The sequence below is a fragment of the Scylla paramamosain genome, chromosome 7, assembly GCF_035594125.1.
Source record: "Scylla paramamosain isolate STU-SP2022 chromosome 7, ASM3559412v1, whole genome shotgun sequence".
Lineage (NCBI taxonomy): Eukaryota > Metazoa > Arthropoda > Malacostraca > Decapoda > Portunidae > Scylla > Scylla paramamosain.
Window position 1 is genome coordinate 9,472,833 of NC_087157.1, and position 16,025 is coordinate 9,488,857.

At 34.7% G+C, this 16,025-nt stretch overlaps 1 protein-coding gene across 1 annotated transcript in view; it reads right to left on the reverse strand.

Moving 5' to 3' along the window:
• Positions 1-14,733, reverse strand: part of LOC135102031 (midasin-like) — a 53,984-nt gene extending 39,251 nt beyond the window's left edge. Inside the window, exons 1-10 of the mRNA XM_064006659.1 lie at positions 14,584-14,733; positions 11,350-11,582; positions 5,093-5,329; positions 4,684-4,924; positions 3,861-4,037; positions 3,271-3,372; positions 2,805-2,913; positions 2,273-2,441; positions 1,527-1,758; positions 314-1,088 (exon numbers count right to left, since the gene is read on the reverse strand). Coding sequence (XP_063862729.1) covers positions 314-1,088; positions 1,527-1,758; positions 2,273-2,441; positions 2,805-2,913; positions 3,271-3,372; positions 3,861-4,037; positions 4,684-4,924; positions 5,093-5,329; positions 11,350-11,582; positions 14,584-14,682 — 2,374 coding nt within the window. The 5' untranslated portion in view covers positions 14,683-14,733. The remainder of the gene's footprint in view (positions 1-313; positions 1,089-1,526; positions 1,759-2,272; positions 2,442-2,804; positions 2,914-3,270; positions 3,373-3,860; positions 4,038-4,683; positions 4,925-5,092; positions 5,330-11,349; positions 11,583-14,583) is intronic.
• Positions 14,734-16,025: the final 1,292 nt, after the last annotated feature.

The following is a 16,025-nucleotide window of genomic DNA, read 5'->3' on the forward strand; positions in this document are numbered from 1 at the left end:
TTTCATTATTCTATCTTTCACTGCCTTTTCTTTTCACCAGTGACTTCCTTTGCACCACTATCAACTCTCTTCTGAAATTCCTCTTAAAAAATATAATGAAACATGATATAAAGTGAAAAATGAGTTAGTGGAATATAAAAGAACAAGTATTAAGAGATTGCCAAAAAAGAATTCCTCAGAGGAGCAGTGTGGCTGATTCAGACATGTTATGAACATTTTTTCTTCTTTCAAGTATTAGAACTTGTCTAAAAATGTACAAGGGCTTGAAGCTTTCCTATAAAATGTATAAAAAAAAATCTTGATGTGGGCTTACCTTCTTGAACTGCTTTAATAAGTGTTCCTTCAATAAAGGCAAAAGCCAATGCACTCTGTGCATTCTGGACTTGTTCCTTCATGGAAGCAATCTTTGATCTTTGCTTCTTCCACTTGCAAATCAAGGCTTTGCTTTCAGCATCATTTTTTCCTTCAAGTCTTTCAGTGGCCTTTATTTGTGAGTGATCCATTAGAGTGAAGAGATCACTCCATCTCTGACTCAAGAAACAAGTCATAATATGCTGAAGAAACTTGCTGTTATCATTTGTTGTGAATGTAGCAGCAAATAGATCCTCAAATTCCTGCCTGACTGGTGCAACAATAGTCTTCATTTCAACTGGTTTAAACCCTCCAAGGAGATCAGTCGAGTCACTCTGCTGATTCATGTTAATGACGCGCAACCTGTTGCGGGTCTGATGAGCCAAGTACTGCACAGTGGAGGTCTTCCCAGTTCCTGTCTCTCCTACAATTAAGACAGGTTCCTGGTTCATCACTGCAACACCAATTCTCTCAAGGAGACAGGCTGCAGGTCTTGTAAATGAAAAGGGTATATCTACACTTTGCTTTAAGTACTGGGCATTGACTGGCTTGCGATGCAATTTTGCCCGCTGTCCTATAACAAAGCTGTTTGACAAATGAGTAACTTCTGGCTTGTACTGAACACAGTAGTACTCAATTTCAGCTTTAGTCCTATTCATAAATGAGCCAATATGTAAGGCAAACTTGTAGCTCAATAACTGGTCTGGTACTGCAGCACAAAAGCAGTCAAGGGCTTCCTGAAACAATAAAATGAGAATAAATTAATATTTTTAGCATCATAAAATACATTAATTTCATATATATAAACACATGACTGAGATATTCTTCAAAGGGATGTAGCCCAGACAAGATGTCACATCATTCCTTTACATAAGGATAAAACTACTGAGCAGTAGGTTCCCAGTCCCCTCATTCTGCCTCTTTCAGTAGATTCAGTAGAGAATCCCACAAATTACATTTGGGAAAAAAAGTTAAATTTATGATATGTAATGATATTCTCTCTTGATTACTAAAATCAAATGTTTTGCAAGAAGGTAAGAAAGGAAAATTTGAATTCAAGAGGAAAACCCACTATATATGTATATGTGATATGCATGTCAAACATGCATATCATATATACATGTCAAACACATATACATGTCAAACATATCAAACATGCATAACAGTGTGATTACCTGAAATGCTCTGTTTGCTACACTTGTGTCTGTGTTAGCAATATGGCAGGCAACTCTGGAGGACCACTTCATCAGGTCACGGGTTGAAACTAGACGACCAGATGTCTTCACAGTGGTAAAGTCAAAGACGTCTGTCTGGTTCTCCTTTTCAGTGTCATCATCATGCTGGCCAGATGACAGCATCAGGTACACTCCAACTAACTTTTCTGATACTGCTTCAAGTTTGGGCCACCTATAAAATAAGACAGGGACTTTATTTCATATACATAAAAATTGTATATATATATATATATATATATATATATATATATATATATATATATATATATATATATATATATATATATATATATTTAAAGGCACAATACTTCTCTGCTACTGACAAACTACTGCATATATTGGCAAAGAATTTAACACTGGCACATAATATACATTCTACTAATTAAGAAAAAATAAATAAATAGAAATATAAAAAAATAAATCAGGAGGAAAACTTGGTATAGATAACCACATGCATATAAGATCTTTCAATGCCATGAAGTAAGAAGTAAGCTTAACAAATTTTTAATACATGAAATATGCTAAGATGATTTATGAAATTATTTTATTTCAAAAATAATATGAATATGTGATACAAGACGCAATGCTGTCTTTCTAATAACCTTTGTTTAATAGGAAAGGAAAGATATTGAACCATCTTGTTTATGGAATCTGTCACATGTACTAAATAATAAGCATACTCTTACCTGATAGCAACAAGCTGTAGCAGCTCTGAACGAGTAAGTGTCTCAAGAGTAACTTTTGTCCATAGCTTATCCAGGAGATTAGCACATCCACTGACCATCTTTGTTCCTGCAACTGTCCGGCGACTGGCAAATAGTTGGAAATCAGGGTGAGCTTGGATGTTTCCTTGACCTGTATAAAGATAAAGTAATTATTGTATATCTTGATAAAAAAAAAAAAATCAGTCTATAAAAAAATAAATAAAAAAAAAGGCAAAAACACCAGCCCCTTATCTACTAGAAAAAATAAACAAATAAAAAAAATAAAATAAATAAATAAATAAATAAATATATATATATATATATATATATATATATATATATATATATATATATATATATATATATATACATATATAAATATATAAATATATAAATATATATATATATATATATATATATATATATATATATATATATATATACAGGATCAGTACAAATGATAAGAGAAATATCAAGAGTTCTCAAACCATGATGGGGAAAAAAAAAAGCTTACCTGGTAGAGATAAAGTTCGTGATTCCAAAAGTGGAACAAGAATTGAGATGACATCCATTGGTGCATAATCAATATCTTCAAGTAGAATCCAGAAGCCATTTGTTACTGCCTGAATGGGTAAAGAATAAGGGTACATATGAATCTCAATATTGAGATTAAGAAGACTTACACAACAATTTTTGCATCCTTTTTGCCAGAAGCATGCTGTTATCTTTTAGTACAAGATGTTTTAGCACTGTTTCTCATTACTTCCCATTTCTTATTCCTGCTCTCTATTTACTTTGTCTAATTATGGGACTACATTAACATACTGTCATTTACAGATATATCAAGGAAAAAAATAGCTACTTTGTCAACTTCACACCACATCTCCTGTTCTGTATACATTATTCCAGGATATTAGGTTATATAATAACACAGCACCTGAGTCAGTCAACAGAATAAATAGAATATAAGGAAGAGTAACCTGTGTCAGGGAACCAGGCCTCCAGATAAATTCTCCTGGAGTCTGAGTGCAGCAGTAAGTTCCAAGCAGGGTCTTGCTGTCAGTTTGGTCACCCAACTGAATCTGTTGGTTAATAAAGAAAATTAGTTCTGCTGTTATAACCTACCTTTCTTCTTGTAAATGAAAGATCCTCACTGAATTAAATCTAACATAATGGATACCTAAGGAACTGAAAATTCTTACACTATGCTCATGTTCCCACAATGTAGAGCAATTGAGACAAAATATCCATACATATTCACACCCACATCTGCATCCATTTACATACACACATATCCTCACACATTAAAATAAAACTACAAAGAGCAAATATACAAAATATATTTGTAATATTAGTTTTATATTTGAAGGCAAAACATAAGTTCAAAAGTTACAAAATAAATTAATAAATACAATCAACATAATCAACAAACTAGAACATCACCCCCACTGAGTCTATTGTTTAAGACAAAAGATATGTTTCATTATATCTATATTGCACATTGTCAGCTCAATTGAAAATAAAGTCCAAAGCAAAGCAAAATCAAGAATAAAAAACATCACCTACTTACCTTGGTCAAAGCTGGAGCTCTTATTCGTCCTGTAACACAAGCCAAATGTTCCACGATGGAAGTCTTGCCACATCCCACTACTCCTTCTAGGAGCACTGGGTGGCCCCTACACACAGCAAGGGCCACTGCCTCAAGGTTGCGCCTTGTTGAAGGCAGAGTAACCAGGCAACCTTCTTTCTGTTGACAGTTCATAATTAACACTTATGAAAAGACATGTTAAATGGGCAGTATTATGTGTGATGTGTGAAAGGAACTTCAATACTACTGCTCTTTGTGAAACTAAATCAAAACTGAAGAGAGAAAGACTGGTTGATTCAAAGATTTGAACAAGGAATGGCACCCACAACAAAGTGCTTGTTACTATTCTCTTGAAATACAAGATGTGGAGATGAGTTAAAAGATTAGAACAGGGATGTTTTCAAGGACAAATGGGGATGAAAAGTGAATCAGGTCAAAAGAATTTATTAATGATAATATGGCTGAAAAAGAAAAGTGATGAGAAAAAGTTCTGTGGAACTGCTTGGGGAAAATTTTGGCAGCTAAAGGGAGGAAGAAAGAGTAACCACAACCAAAGATTGGATGGAACATTAGGCTTAGTGAATGAAAGTACAGAGTACTCATTGGGTGCATACAGAGAAAGAGTACCACAGGTTAGTAGCAGGAAGAACTGGAGGAGTCATCCTGTTTAGAGAGAAGATAAGACCAAGCTATCTTCAAGTAAAACAAAGGGATGGATGCTGAAGTGTATGACCAAGCAGGATGAATAAGAAATACAGACTAAAGTATATGACCAGGCAGGATGAGTAAGAAATATTACAGTTACCTGTGATTTCCTGTCATGAATTGGTAACATGACCCCACAGACACTAACTGTCTGGCGAAGACTTGGAGAGTCCTCTTCAATAAGTTCAGTAGTTCGTATGTTTGGTAAGTCATGTGGGACGCTTTTACTGTTTTGTACTGAAAGGGTTCTGTGAGTTTCCAAGGTGACATGCCTCAATATAAAAGATTCTCGTTGAGTTTCACTCATTCGAGATATTGTTCCTATGCAGTGACATGCCAACCTGTAATAGGAAAATTTAAAAAGTAGCATGAATTCAAGTCCTATTTTTATAATCAGAAAAATAAATGTAGCATACCATAATAACAAAGTACGTAAATATTGAAATAAGTTATATACATTAATACACATATTTTACATTGGAATGCTATCATCATATCTTTTAACATACCATTTCACTTCCTCACAAGTATGGTGCAGATAAGGTATCAAGTCTTTACAGCTCCATAACTGTGCCAAGTCTCTTCCCACATGAAGCAAAAGATCAACAGAAGCTTGTAAGCATTCTTTCTCTCCAACAGCAACCCTTTCATTCTGCTTTCTTCTCTTTTTAGGAGTCGGCTCATCATGCTCCACTCTTTCTCTTTGAAATGGTGGTACAGCATTTTGGAAGTACTTGAGGCAAAATCTGAAATTAGGAAGTTAATTTTTTGTAAATAGTTGTATTTACCAAGCATCTTCAACAACCAAATAATGAGCATTTATTAGTACTGAGGTTGTTTTCTGCCACATACTTCATAACAACAGCTAAATTCCTAACACAACACTTACAGTAATAAAAACTATCATCCAATAATGAAAATGTTGGATGGCAGATGCATTATACTTCACACAAAAAAACTTATCATGCCTCCTGTCCATTACACATAGATAGTGCTTGCTACAACACCTCTAAAAAAAAACATGATATATATAAATGGTTTTATTTCATTGGATTAACTTGTGTATAAATTTTACAAGTAGTGGAAGTAAAAAAAAAAAAACTTATTTTGAACATTCATAGAATGAGAAGGCATTATGGGAAATGTTAGTGCAGAGAACTGATAGAAGAAATAGAAAAAGGTTCTGCCGCATTCAAGTAAGGTAAGAAGCTTATAATAAGAAATAAACATAGAAAGATTAGAATATGGAAAAGATTGAGGTAGTTGGTTAGTCAGTTAGTTAGTTAAGTAGATGTTAGTGCAGAGAATTGATAGAAGAAATAGAAAAAGGTACTGCCACATTCAAGTAAGGTAAGAAGCTTATATATAAGGAATAAACATAGAAAGATTAAAATATGGAAAAGATTGAGGTAGAAAATCTCTTTAAGGCACACAAGCACTTTTTTCGGCAATATTAAGCCAGGAACACAAAGCCGGCTCGAATCAGGCAATAAATTTTCTGTTTTTGGCCTTGATGATCATGTGCATTATTTATTATCACCTTTTGGTTGAAGCCAAACAGTGAAATCACCATCAGCCAATATTTTCTGACGTTCATTGTTTATGTAAGCCCTATTTCAAAATACAGAAGCTCAAAAAAAGGACTTCAGGGTGGCAAGAACTGATTTCAAGACTGCCCAAGTAGTTCCCAACTAGTGATCCATGAGAAATGTTTACATCAGCTGCAGCCAACAAGTGCCCAAGAATTGTGAGTCTGTAGTGATGGCCACCAAATTACCATGGACTCAGACTTCTGAGGGGTATTTGCTTGAGCTTGTGAGGCAGAAGATATTTCTGTGGGACCACAAGGATGCACTGTACTCCAAAATCAACTTGGGGCAAGGAGCTTTGGATGCTATTGCAGAGGAACTTCAGGCAGAACACCCTGAGCTTTTACAGCTGAATGGATGTTAGTATACATACTTATTTTTCTGGTGCTGTAAGTTACTTCTATGTACACTTACCTCATAAAATAAATAGGGGTGACCCTTACTAAATGTAGTGCACAGTTGTAATGCAAAATTCAGCTGACTCCCAAACTTATCTCACTCAAAGACAATATTTTTCAAATACAATATTGGTATTTCAAAATACCAACTGAAACCATACTCCATATTTTGTATGAACTGTTTTAGTGTGGTGGTGAAATACCATAATAATATACATTAATTTCCAGTCTAAGCTGGTGCACCTGATGGCATCAAGCTAAGTGCACCTGTCCAACATTTTCAGACAAAACTACATTTTCTTTTTCTTTTTTTTTCTGGTAGAATCTGATGTGCTTTGAATGAATCTAGTAACCGTTTCTGCTGCAAATATTTTTTTTCTTATATACCCCCCCACACAATGTAAACAAGCAGAAATCCAAAAAAATACTAACTAAACTTCACTAAACCAAACCTAAACTAATTAAACCTAACTAAACCTAACCTACCTTAATGATAAATTTGATCAAATTTGACTTGAAGCAGTAAAGACACGCACCACTGTGTTATGACCCAAGTACTTCACTGAGGACAATGTTTTTTTTTTACCATGAGATGGGTGCACTTGCATAATAATACCTCTGAGTTTTGGGATAAACTTAATTTTCAGACACTACTTACACACTCCATTTCCCTAGTCCATTAACATACTTGGGGATATGGGGAGAGTCACTGGGCTTTGAATTAGGGAGACATACCATACTTAAAATTCAGTGATCCATTGATGTGAATGAAAAAAATAACTAAGTTTAATTAACCAAACCCTATCAATCTTACCAACCTAATCTACCACATATCATCTTCACTATGATTGCACTCAAACCCACAACCCTAAACTAACAAAACCCAACTTAATGTAATAAACTAAATTCATTATCCTAACCCAACAAAATCCAAACTGATGTAACCTATTGTAAAAGCATCAACTTAATCTAACAAAACTCATCAGTGAAATAAAAAATAAACATGTTTAATAGTGGGACAATATATTTCACCCTTTCTGATTGTCTTCAATGGCTAAAAATAGGATTAAAAGTCATACAATAGCATAAAATCAGAAATATTTAAGAACAAAACACTGGTGATGATGATGTATAATTCAATTTAGGGGGACAACATCTTGATCTCAAATTAATATTATCAATTATATTTAATTAACTTGGTTCCAACATATCAAAACCTCCATGTGTTCTCACTACAGAGTGATGAACACTTTGCATGCCACTTATGTCAGAAATTCTTGAAAGTCAAGTTATACCTTGCCTCAGAGAGAGAGAGAGAGAGAGAGAGAGAGAGAGAGAGAGAGAGAGAGAGAGAGAGAGAGAGAGAGAGAGAGAGAGAGAGAGAGAGAGAGAGAAAATATATATCTTTATATAAAGCATAAAGAAACAAGTTTGTAGGGGTACCCACAACACATTCAAGTCTCTAGTGTCAAAGTAGTATTACTGTTGCTTGAGGTAGTTTATACATTTCTGGTTATTTTTGTGGGAACACATTGAGGTTTATGTTGTGTTGAAACCAGAATGCTTAAAAAAATTAAAGAAATTACAGTACCATACTAACTTCGGTTCATTAATCTTCATGTATTAGATGTTATGTTAAGTTATCACTCCATGTATCAGGATGTTGTCTGCTAAGTTATCACAACTATCTTTTTAAATAATTAAAGTTTCATATTGTAAGTTTTATTCAGACTTTCATAAGAACTTGATTTCTGTTCTTGAAGATACTGTTTGTCACTGGTTCTGTACTTCCTTTTAAGAACTCAGTTGGTTAACTGTTGTGCAGTTGTAGGCATACCTACATTTTTTGAGACATGCTTTTTCTGACCAAAGTTTGATGTTTTTTTTTCAATGTTTCTCTACGAAATAAAAAAATAAAAAATAAAAAATAATAAATAAATAAATAAAGTAACCTAAACCTACTAACCTAACATAGAGGTTCCTAAGCTGAAGTCCACAGACCCCCAGGACCCAAGGAGATCCACAACACAATGAAGGTTGGGATCCTTGATATTGGTAAAGTTTGGAAATCTCTGCCCTAACATAACCAAACCTAACTAAGCCAATTTAAGTTAGGTTTAGGTTACTTTTTATATATTTGCAGAGAAAGAACTATCTCAATTATAAAAAGTATTATATTTTACCTAAAAGACAAGTATCTTTGTCACAAAAGCTGTATGCCTAGAACTGCACAACATTAACCCTTAATTGTATAGGATACTTTTCTCCCTGAATTAAACTGTCCTGACAATATGATCTACAAAAATTCCACTGAGGGTAAACCAAAATACACTAATCAGCTACCTCAGAATTGGGCAAATTTTCTGTCTCAGTACAACAATGTTTTGGATATTTTTTATTACATATTATAGAGTAAAATTCATACTTTCAAAAAACAAGAACATGCACCGTTGCTAAATATTGTAGAGTCAAAGTAAGACGTTCCACAGGAACAACTGCTTGGCGCATGTTTGTGTCTTAATTCTTGATAAGAGGGATGACCAGGGCCAAAAGATCTTGGAACTGTTGCTGATTCAATCTAGTCCACTGTGTGAACTTAACTTGGTCCTCTTCCTGCAGCTTCCTAAGCAGTCTAAAAGTCATGCTCTCATCTGTCCTTCTCTGGAGTCAATGATGATTCCAAAGATGCTTCTTGACATGATCTTCACTAGGCAAGCTGCCACTATACACAGCACAACATCTTTGTCCATCTTCAATCTTGTTGTTGTTGTGTAGGGCAGTGAAGATCCTGTGAAGTTGAGCTTTGGTGGAGTCCTATTGAGGGTATCACAGGCATGGTACTTGTCCTGTCTTCGATCAGGAAGGCACAAGTGAAGCAAATGACAGCAGATTGTTGTGGACATCTGCCTCCACCAAGAGGGTGGGAAGGTCACATATCTCCTTGTCTTGAGCAGGTATCAGTCTTTGTTATGGTAGCTCAGCTCCCATGCCAAATAAAAGACAAAGCTGAAATTGCTACTAGAACTCGACAATGTCTGTGTGACCAGAAAGCGACTCGATATTGTCATAGTACAATACAGTAAAATCCCTCTCATCCGGCATTCGAGTATACGGCAGCTTCAAGTATCTGGCACATTTTTCCCCGAGCCTTAAAATCAATAAAAAATCAATGTGTACTCATAAAATCTATTAAAATTCCCGGGCGAGGCATACTTTGTCTCCTCGCCACCAGAGCGCACTGCTTCACGCCACCCACGGCCCACTGCACTGTGTTTACTCAGTGATTCAGTCCCGCGTGTGCACTGTTTATTGCCTGACGCCTTCATCATGCCTAAAGTTGTAGAAAAGAGGAAGTGTATTGTGCTTACACTTAAGCAGCTGATCAGATCAGCTGCTGATTAAGATCAGCTGATCTTTGTTATGGTAAGATGCGTGAGTGTATGGTGGTGATTGTGGACATAATTTCACTTCTATTCAAGTATCCAGCAATATTCAAGTATCCGGCATGTCGGCGGTCCCGTTGATGCTGGATAAGAGGGATTTTACTGTATTGTTGATAAATACCAAAAAAAAAAAAAATGCTTGTGTGACTGTGCCTTTTATACATACAGCTTTCTGTAAAGACAAAGAAGCAATAATGCTTCATAATAATGCCTATGTATAAAGGTGATAGTAAGATAAGTGCAGTAATCATGGGGCATAAGTTTGTATAGGGTGATGGGGAAAGTTTTTGTTTGTCATGATACAAAAGACTGATAGCCATAACTGGAAGAAAGGTTACCAAAGCAGGTTTTGGGAAAGAAAAATAATATACAAATGAAGCATTAGCAACTACTGTTCAGTTGGTACTAGAGCAATACTAGGTGAAAACTGTATGCAGCTTTCATGGGCATTGAGAAAAAAACATATGATTGACAGAGAAGCTCTCATAAACATTTTTATATTTGTGATAAAAAGAAAGCTAAGGAAAAGAACAGAGGGATTTCACAGGGAGAAGAGCCAATGAAAATTTTCACTTAGGTTCCAATAAACATACTGTAAGCTAAACCATCCTTTGTTAAGATCCAATAAAAGAAAAGGAAAAATTACTGGATATTTCATCAATTCATATACTCATGAATTTTGTACTTGGTGAGGATTTACACTACAAAAATGATATTGTTTAATCATATTGAGAGAATGAAGAGCTACATGTTTGTATAAAAAAAATTGCACAATGGTAAAATCAAGGTCAAAGACAGACAGACATGCTAGAGCATGTTTGAAAAAGTTGCCATATGAAGAGAATGTCAACTTTTGGGAGGCATCCAGATTTCTATAATATGAGTATATATTAGCAAACTTTACATGCAATGAACCTATGATTTTGAAACTTTTTCTCATAGTTTTCAATGTTTAGTGCAATAAATTGATTTTATGAAATGTGCACATATCAGATGTCTGATTAGAATGTTTACCAAAGTTAACTGCCAATAACAAGAGCTGCCTTAGCTGTCAGTTTCCAGTTATTCAAGTGTGGCTATAAACAAAAATAAATAAATAAATAAATAAATAAATAAATAAATAAATAAATAATAAAATATAAATAATAAATAATAATAATAATAAATAATAATAAAAATAATAATAACAAAAATAATAATAATAATAATAATAATAATGATAATAATAATAATAATAAAAAATTAATTTTTAACAACAGCTGTGATAGAGATCAGATTAACATCTTTAAAATAGGTTAAAAATTACTTCCTCATGAACATTTCAGATCTTTCTCACCTCACTGCATCCCCACTGAATGCCACCAGTTTGCTCAGAGCTATACAAAGGGCAAGATGAAGGTCATTGCCATTGCCTGACAAAAGGGTCTTCTTGGCAGCAACTTGTGCTCGCCCCAGTAACTCCAGTATCCATGGCCGCAGATGTACGCCTAACTGAAGAGTAAGATGGGGGTCCAAAAGAGATTGCCCCAGTTTTCGAAAGAGGTATTCCACGTCATCAGAATTCCATTTCTGCAAAACAAATCATAAAACATTGACAAAAAATTGAGAAATAGACATCTACATCACAAATGTGGAATGCTGTCCAAGTACCTAGGTAAACCTGTTCTGACCAGCAAACAAATACATAACTTAAAAACAGAGACTTCCTAACATATTCCAGTAAGTTTCTAATAGATGTTAGTACTGATCAAAAGATATGCACTGTGGTAATGCAATAAACAAAAGAACTGTTGCTGCAATGAGAGGTCAGGGAGAGAGAAAATCACCTAGTTGACTCACTGGTTCACTACCCTTTCATGACATGTGAATAGGCAGGTATAGGTTATATCTATGAATATAAGGGCAGCAAGGATCTACAGGTATGCCAGTCAGCAAGATTTCAATACTGTGGCAAGCTGTTCTAATAGTAATGACTGAGCTGTGTACCTTATGCAGAATATTGAGATGGGAAAAAAATGTATTAATGGTTATGAGATCAAGGAATAATACTGTATAATGAGGTAGTACAGGTTAGTATAATACTATATGACAGATATCACAAGTTAGTATAATATTATAAGCTGAAATTATCTGTAGTGGAATGAGGATGAGGAACTAGTCTACAAACTGGTAAAGGAGAGGACCAAGAGTAGAGTGCAAGGCTTTCTTGAATAGGGAAATTGACTCTAGAGCAACTGCTTCATCCAGTAAGGAATTCCAGTGTCTCACACATCTTAGCAAGAAGAATCTTCTCCAGGCTTTGAGAGAGCTGTGGATATATAAGATCTTAAATCTATGCCCCCATGTGCCCACTGAGTGAGCCAAGGAGAATATTTCATTTGGAGTAATACTACACTCCTGATGGAAGATTTTCCAGTACTTGAGGATATCAACATGCAAAAGACATCCTTGGACAGAGTAGAAGTCCAAAATCCTGAGACACTCACAATAAGGCAAGTCACAAGTCTTCAACATGACGGGTCCAAGTTTTATGGATTGATTCCAGCAAGCAATTATACCCAGAAAACCAGTGTTCCACACACAGAAGGCATATTCTAGTACAGGTCTTACGAGTTTTGTACAGGGTAAGCATAAAGTCCTGTGACTTGCAATGTGTACATTTAAGAAGGTTGGCAGACAACCCAGAGGCCTTACTGACAACTGAACTGATGTCCTGATGGAATCTGAGGGAGGGATCAACCAAAACCCCAAGGTCTTTGTGAGAGTTGACCAGATATATGGTATGACCTTGAAGTTAATATTCAGATAAAGAAACAGTATGTTGCCAAGCCATTGGAACCTCAAGACAACACATTTGTCCTTATTGAGAGCAAGGCCCCATGAATTTGCAACACTACAGATATTGTCAACATCATTCTGGCATGATGACGTACCTAGGGTCAAAGACAGGGGAGGAGAAGAGTTATATCTTAAGTAGAGCTTGAGATTGTCGCGAAAATTTTACAGTTGTTAGAAACTGAGGATGTATAACAAGTAAAACAGAGGTCCCAGCACAGAGCCCTGGAGCAAGCCACTTATGACATTTCTGGAGCTGCTGTTGACACCCAAGACAGACACGCTCATTGTCCTGCCCTGCAGAAATTACCTGTTCCAGTTCAGCAGCAGGCCTGTGATACCAATGCACTAGAGTTTATGAAGCAGAACTGCATGGTTTGCCACGTCAAAAGCTTTGCAGAAGTCAAACAGTATCACATCCACCACACTTCCAGTGTCTAATCCGAGTTACAAAATCATAGGTCAGTAACAGGTGATCATCAGCTGTCCTACCACATTGAAAACCATAATGGTCAGCAGTGAGTATTATTATTAGCTGGGTGCCAGAAATCACAAGAGATCTTGAAAGATTTTGACACTTTCTATTAATGAATGAGTTCTTGTCTGTTCAACTGGGTTGCCATGAGGTACTGCAGGGTTAGAGGATATGCAGGGTTATATACCTAGTTACCTGATAGTTATGAGGTTAACCCTACATAGTTAGAACTTAACTTAGATTAGGTCTGGTTCAGTCATCAGTTACCTTTATCAGAAATTATTTGTTTTGGACTAAAAGGTTAAAAATAATCTTGGTGACTTTTGATTCATTCAGAACACATCAAAATCTACCAGAAAACAGTTTCATCCTTTAATTCTTGACATTTACCAGAGAGAGAGAGAGAGAGAGAGAGAGAGAGAGAGAGAGAGAGAGAGAGAGAGAGAGAGAATTATTCTGGAATTCTGGAAAGAAAAAAATTCTTATGGTGATGCAGTCTTATGCCAATCACAATAGCCACAGCAATCAGTGGTTAAACAATGAAGAAAAAACACTGAAACTCTTGCATTTATAAAATCAGCAGGAGGTAGTTTGGCATTATTATACATATTTACCTGTCTCATAGCAAAAAAAAAAAAAAAACACATAAAACACAGTGGTGTGTATCTTTACCATCCCAAATAATTCGTTTCTGAGATGTTAATTTTTATCAAATTTACCGTTAAGGTAGGTTAGGTTAGGTTAGGTTTAATCTGGTTATGTTAGATTTAGTTAGGTTTTATTATTTTTTTTCATGAATTTCTGCTTGTTTGTGTGTGGGGGACATTTTTTTTTTTTTACGGAAACGGTTACTTGATTAATTCAAAGCACATCAAAATCTCCAGAAAATGTAGTCTCGTCCGAAATTGTTTGACGGTGGAAAAATGTAAATTTACTGGTAGTTCTCCTTCCATTGAATGAAGTCGAAATACTTATGGCGCTATATATATATATATATACACCTTCAAGCTGGTCAATCGTCGTTTGGGTGATTACAATTTTGTCACCAACACAGCCCTTATTCAAACCCGTTGCCCCAAATACAATAAGCTGATTTATGTGAGATGTACATAATTTAATAATGACATCAGGAATGAGGCACAGATCGACTTTGCTATTACAGAATCCGGTTAAGGTGGTGAAATTTCAGAGCTGAATCCATCTTACCTAATAAGATACAGACAAATAGTAAAACAGAGAAAATATGAAAATCATTTTTACCTTCTTTTCTAGATGCTCCTTGAATATAGAATGGCATGCCTGATCTTTATGGCAGAGCTTGAGAAGAGCGGAGCGGAGCCCCGTCTCCCCGTCTGCCATGCCTGCCACCTCGACCACGTGCCGCTGTGGTAAACAATATCCAGGCTTCTCACACTCACGCTTTACTATAATTATACATACTGTAGGAATCAGTACTTTTCCTATACTTAATATATATATATATATATATATATATATATATATATATATATATATATATATATATATATATATATATATATATATATATATATATATATATATATATATATATATATATATATATATATATATATATATATATATATATATATATATATATATATATTCTCTCCTAATGTAATATGTATATATGTAATACGCAGTACATTCTTTGGTCTGATCCAATCTTATCTGCATTGACATCAGGAGGTTGAATAAACTTCATGACGCTGTTAAGCAGAAAGGCGAAGTGAGGACTCACTTTAAACACTTTAAACACTTTAAACACTTTATTATGTTTGTCTGTAATACATATATAAGCTTAAGGTACAATTAATTGAAAGACAAACAGCCCCTTATGAAGCACAAGCTTTTTGGGCACACTTAATATCTACTTAATACTGAAATGTAAAACAACACTAAACTAAAAATCTAATTGAAGAAAATGTAAAAAAAAAAAATAATAATAATAGCAATAACAAAAGATTTAGGGATAAATGGCTTTGCAAGAACAGGAAGGAAAAGAGAAAAATCATAATTATACATGAGAAATAGAGAAAATTGAAGTGGAATCTGATTATAAACAAGCAAATATTAGTTTTGAGAATAATTAAACAAACATAAATAAATATGTATATATACTAGAGGTTATAAACTATTTTAGTTACAGAGGATATGAACTATTTGGTTACAATACCAAGAAACAGAATAATTGATATTGATAAAAATTGATTGAAGTACAAGATGTGTCAGTATTGAGACAATAAATATTCTTTTAGTTTTCTCTTAAAGATATTTACGCTTAATGAATTTTTTATGTGTGACAGGGTGCTATTCCATATTTTGGGACCTTTATACATTAGAGAGTGTTGGTAGAGAGTTAAGGTATGATGGGGAATCTGTAGAGAATGCCTGTAGCGTGTGGAGTGGTTATGAGTTAGGGTCAGGGTATTGTTGTTGTTGGAATTTATCAATTTGAACATGTATGATGCAATAGAGAAGTTTGATAAGTCAGAGAGTTGAAGGATTTTCATAGATTTAAAGAGTAGAGGTGTGTGTTGGAGGAAGTCACTATTAGTCATGATTCTAATAATTTTCTTGTGGAGGATGTTTAGATTTTGTAGATGACATGGGTAGGTAGTGGACCAAATTGGATTACAGTAGGTTAAGTGTGGGTATATATGGGCATAATACATGATTTT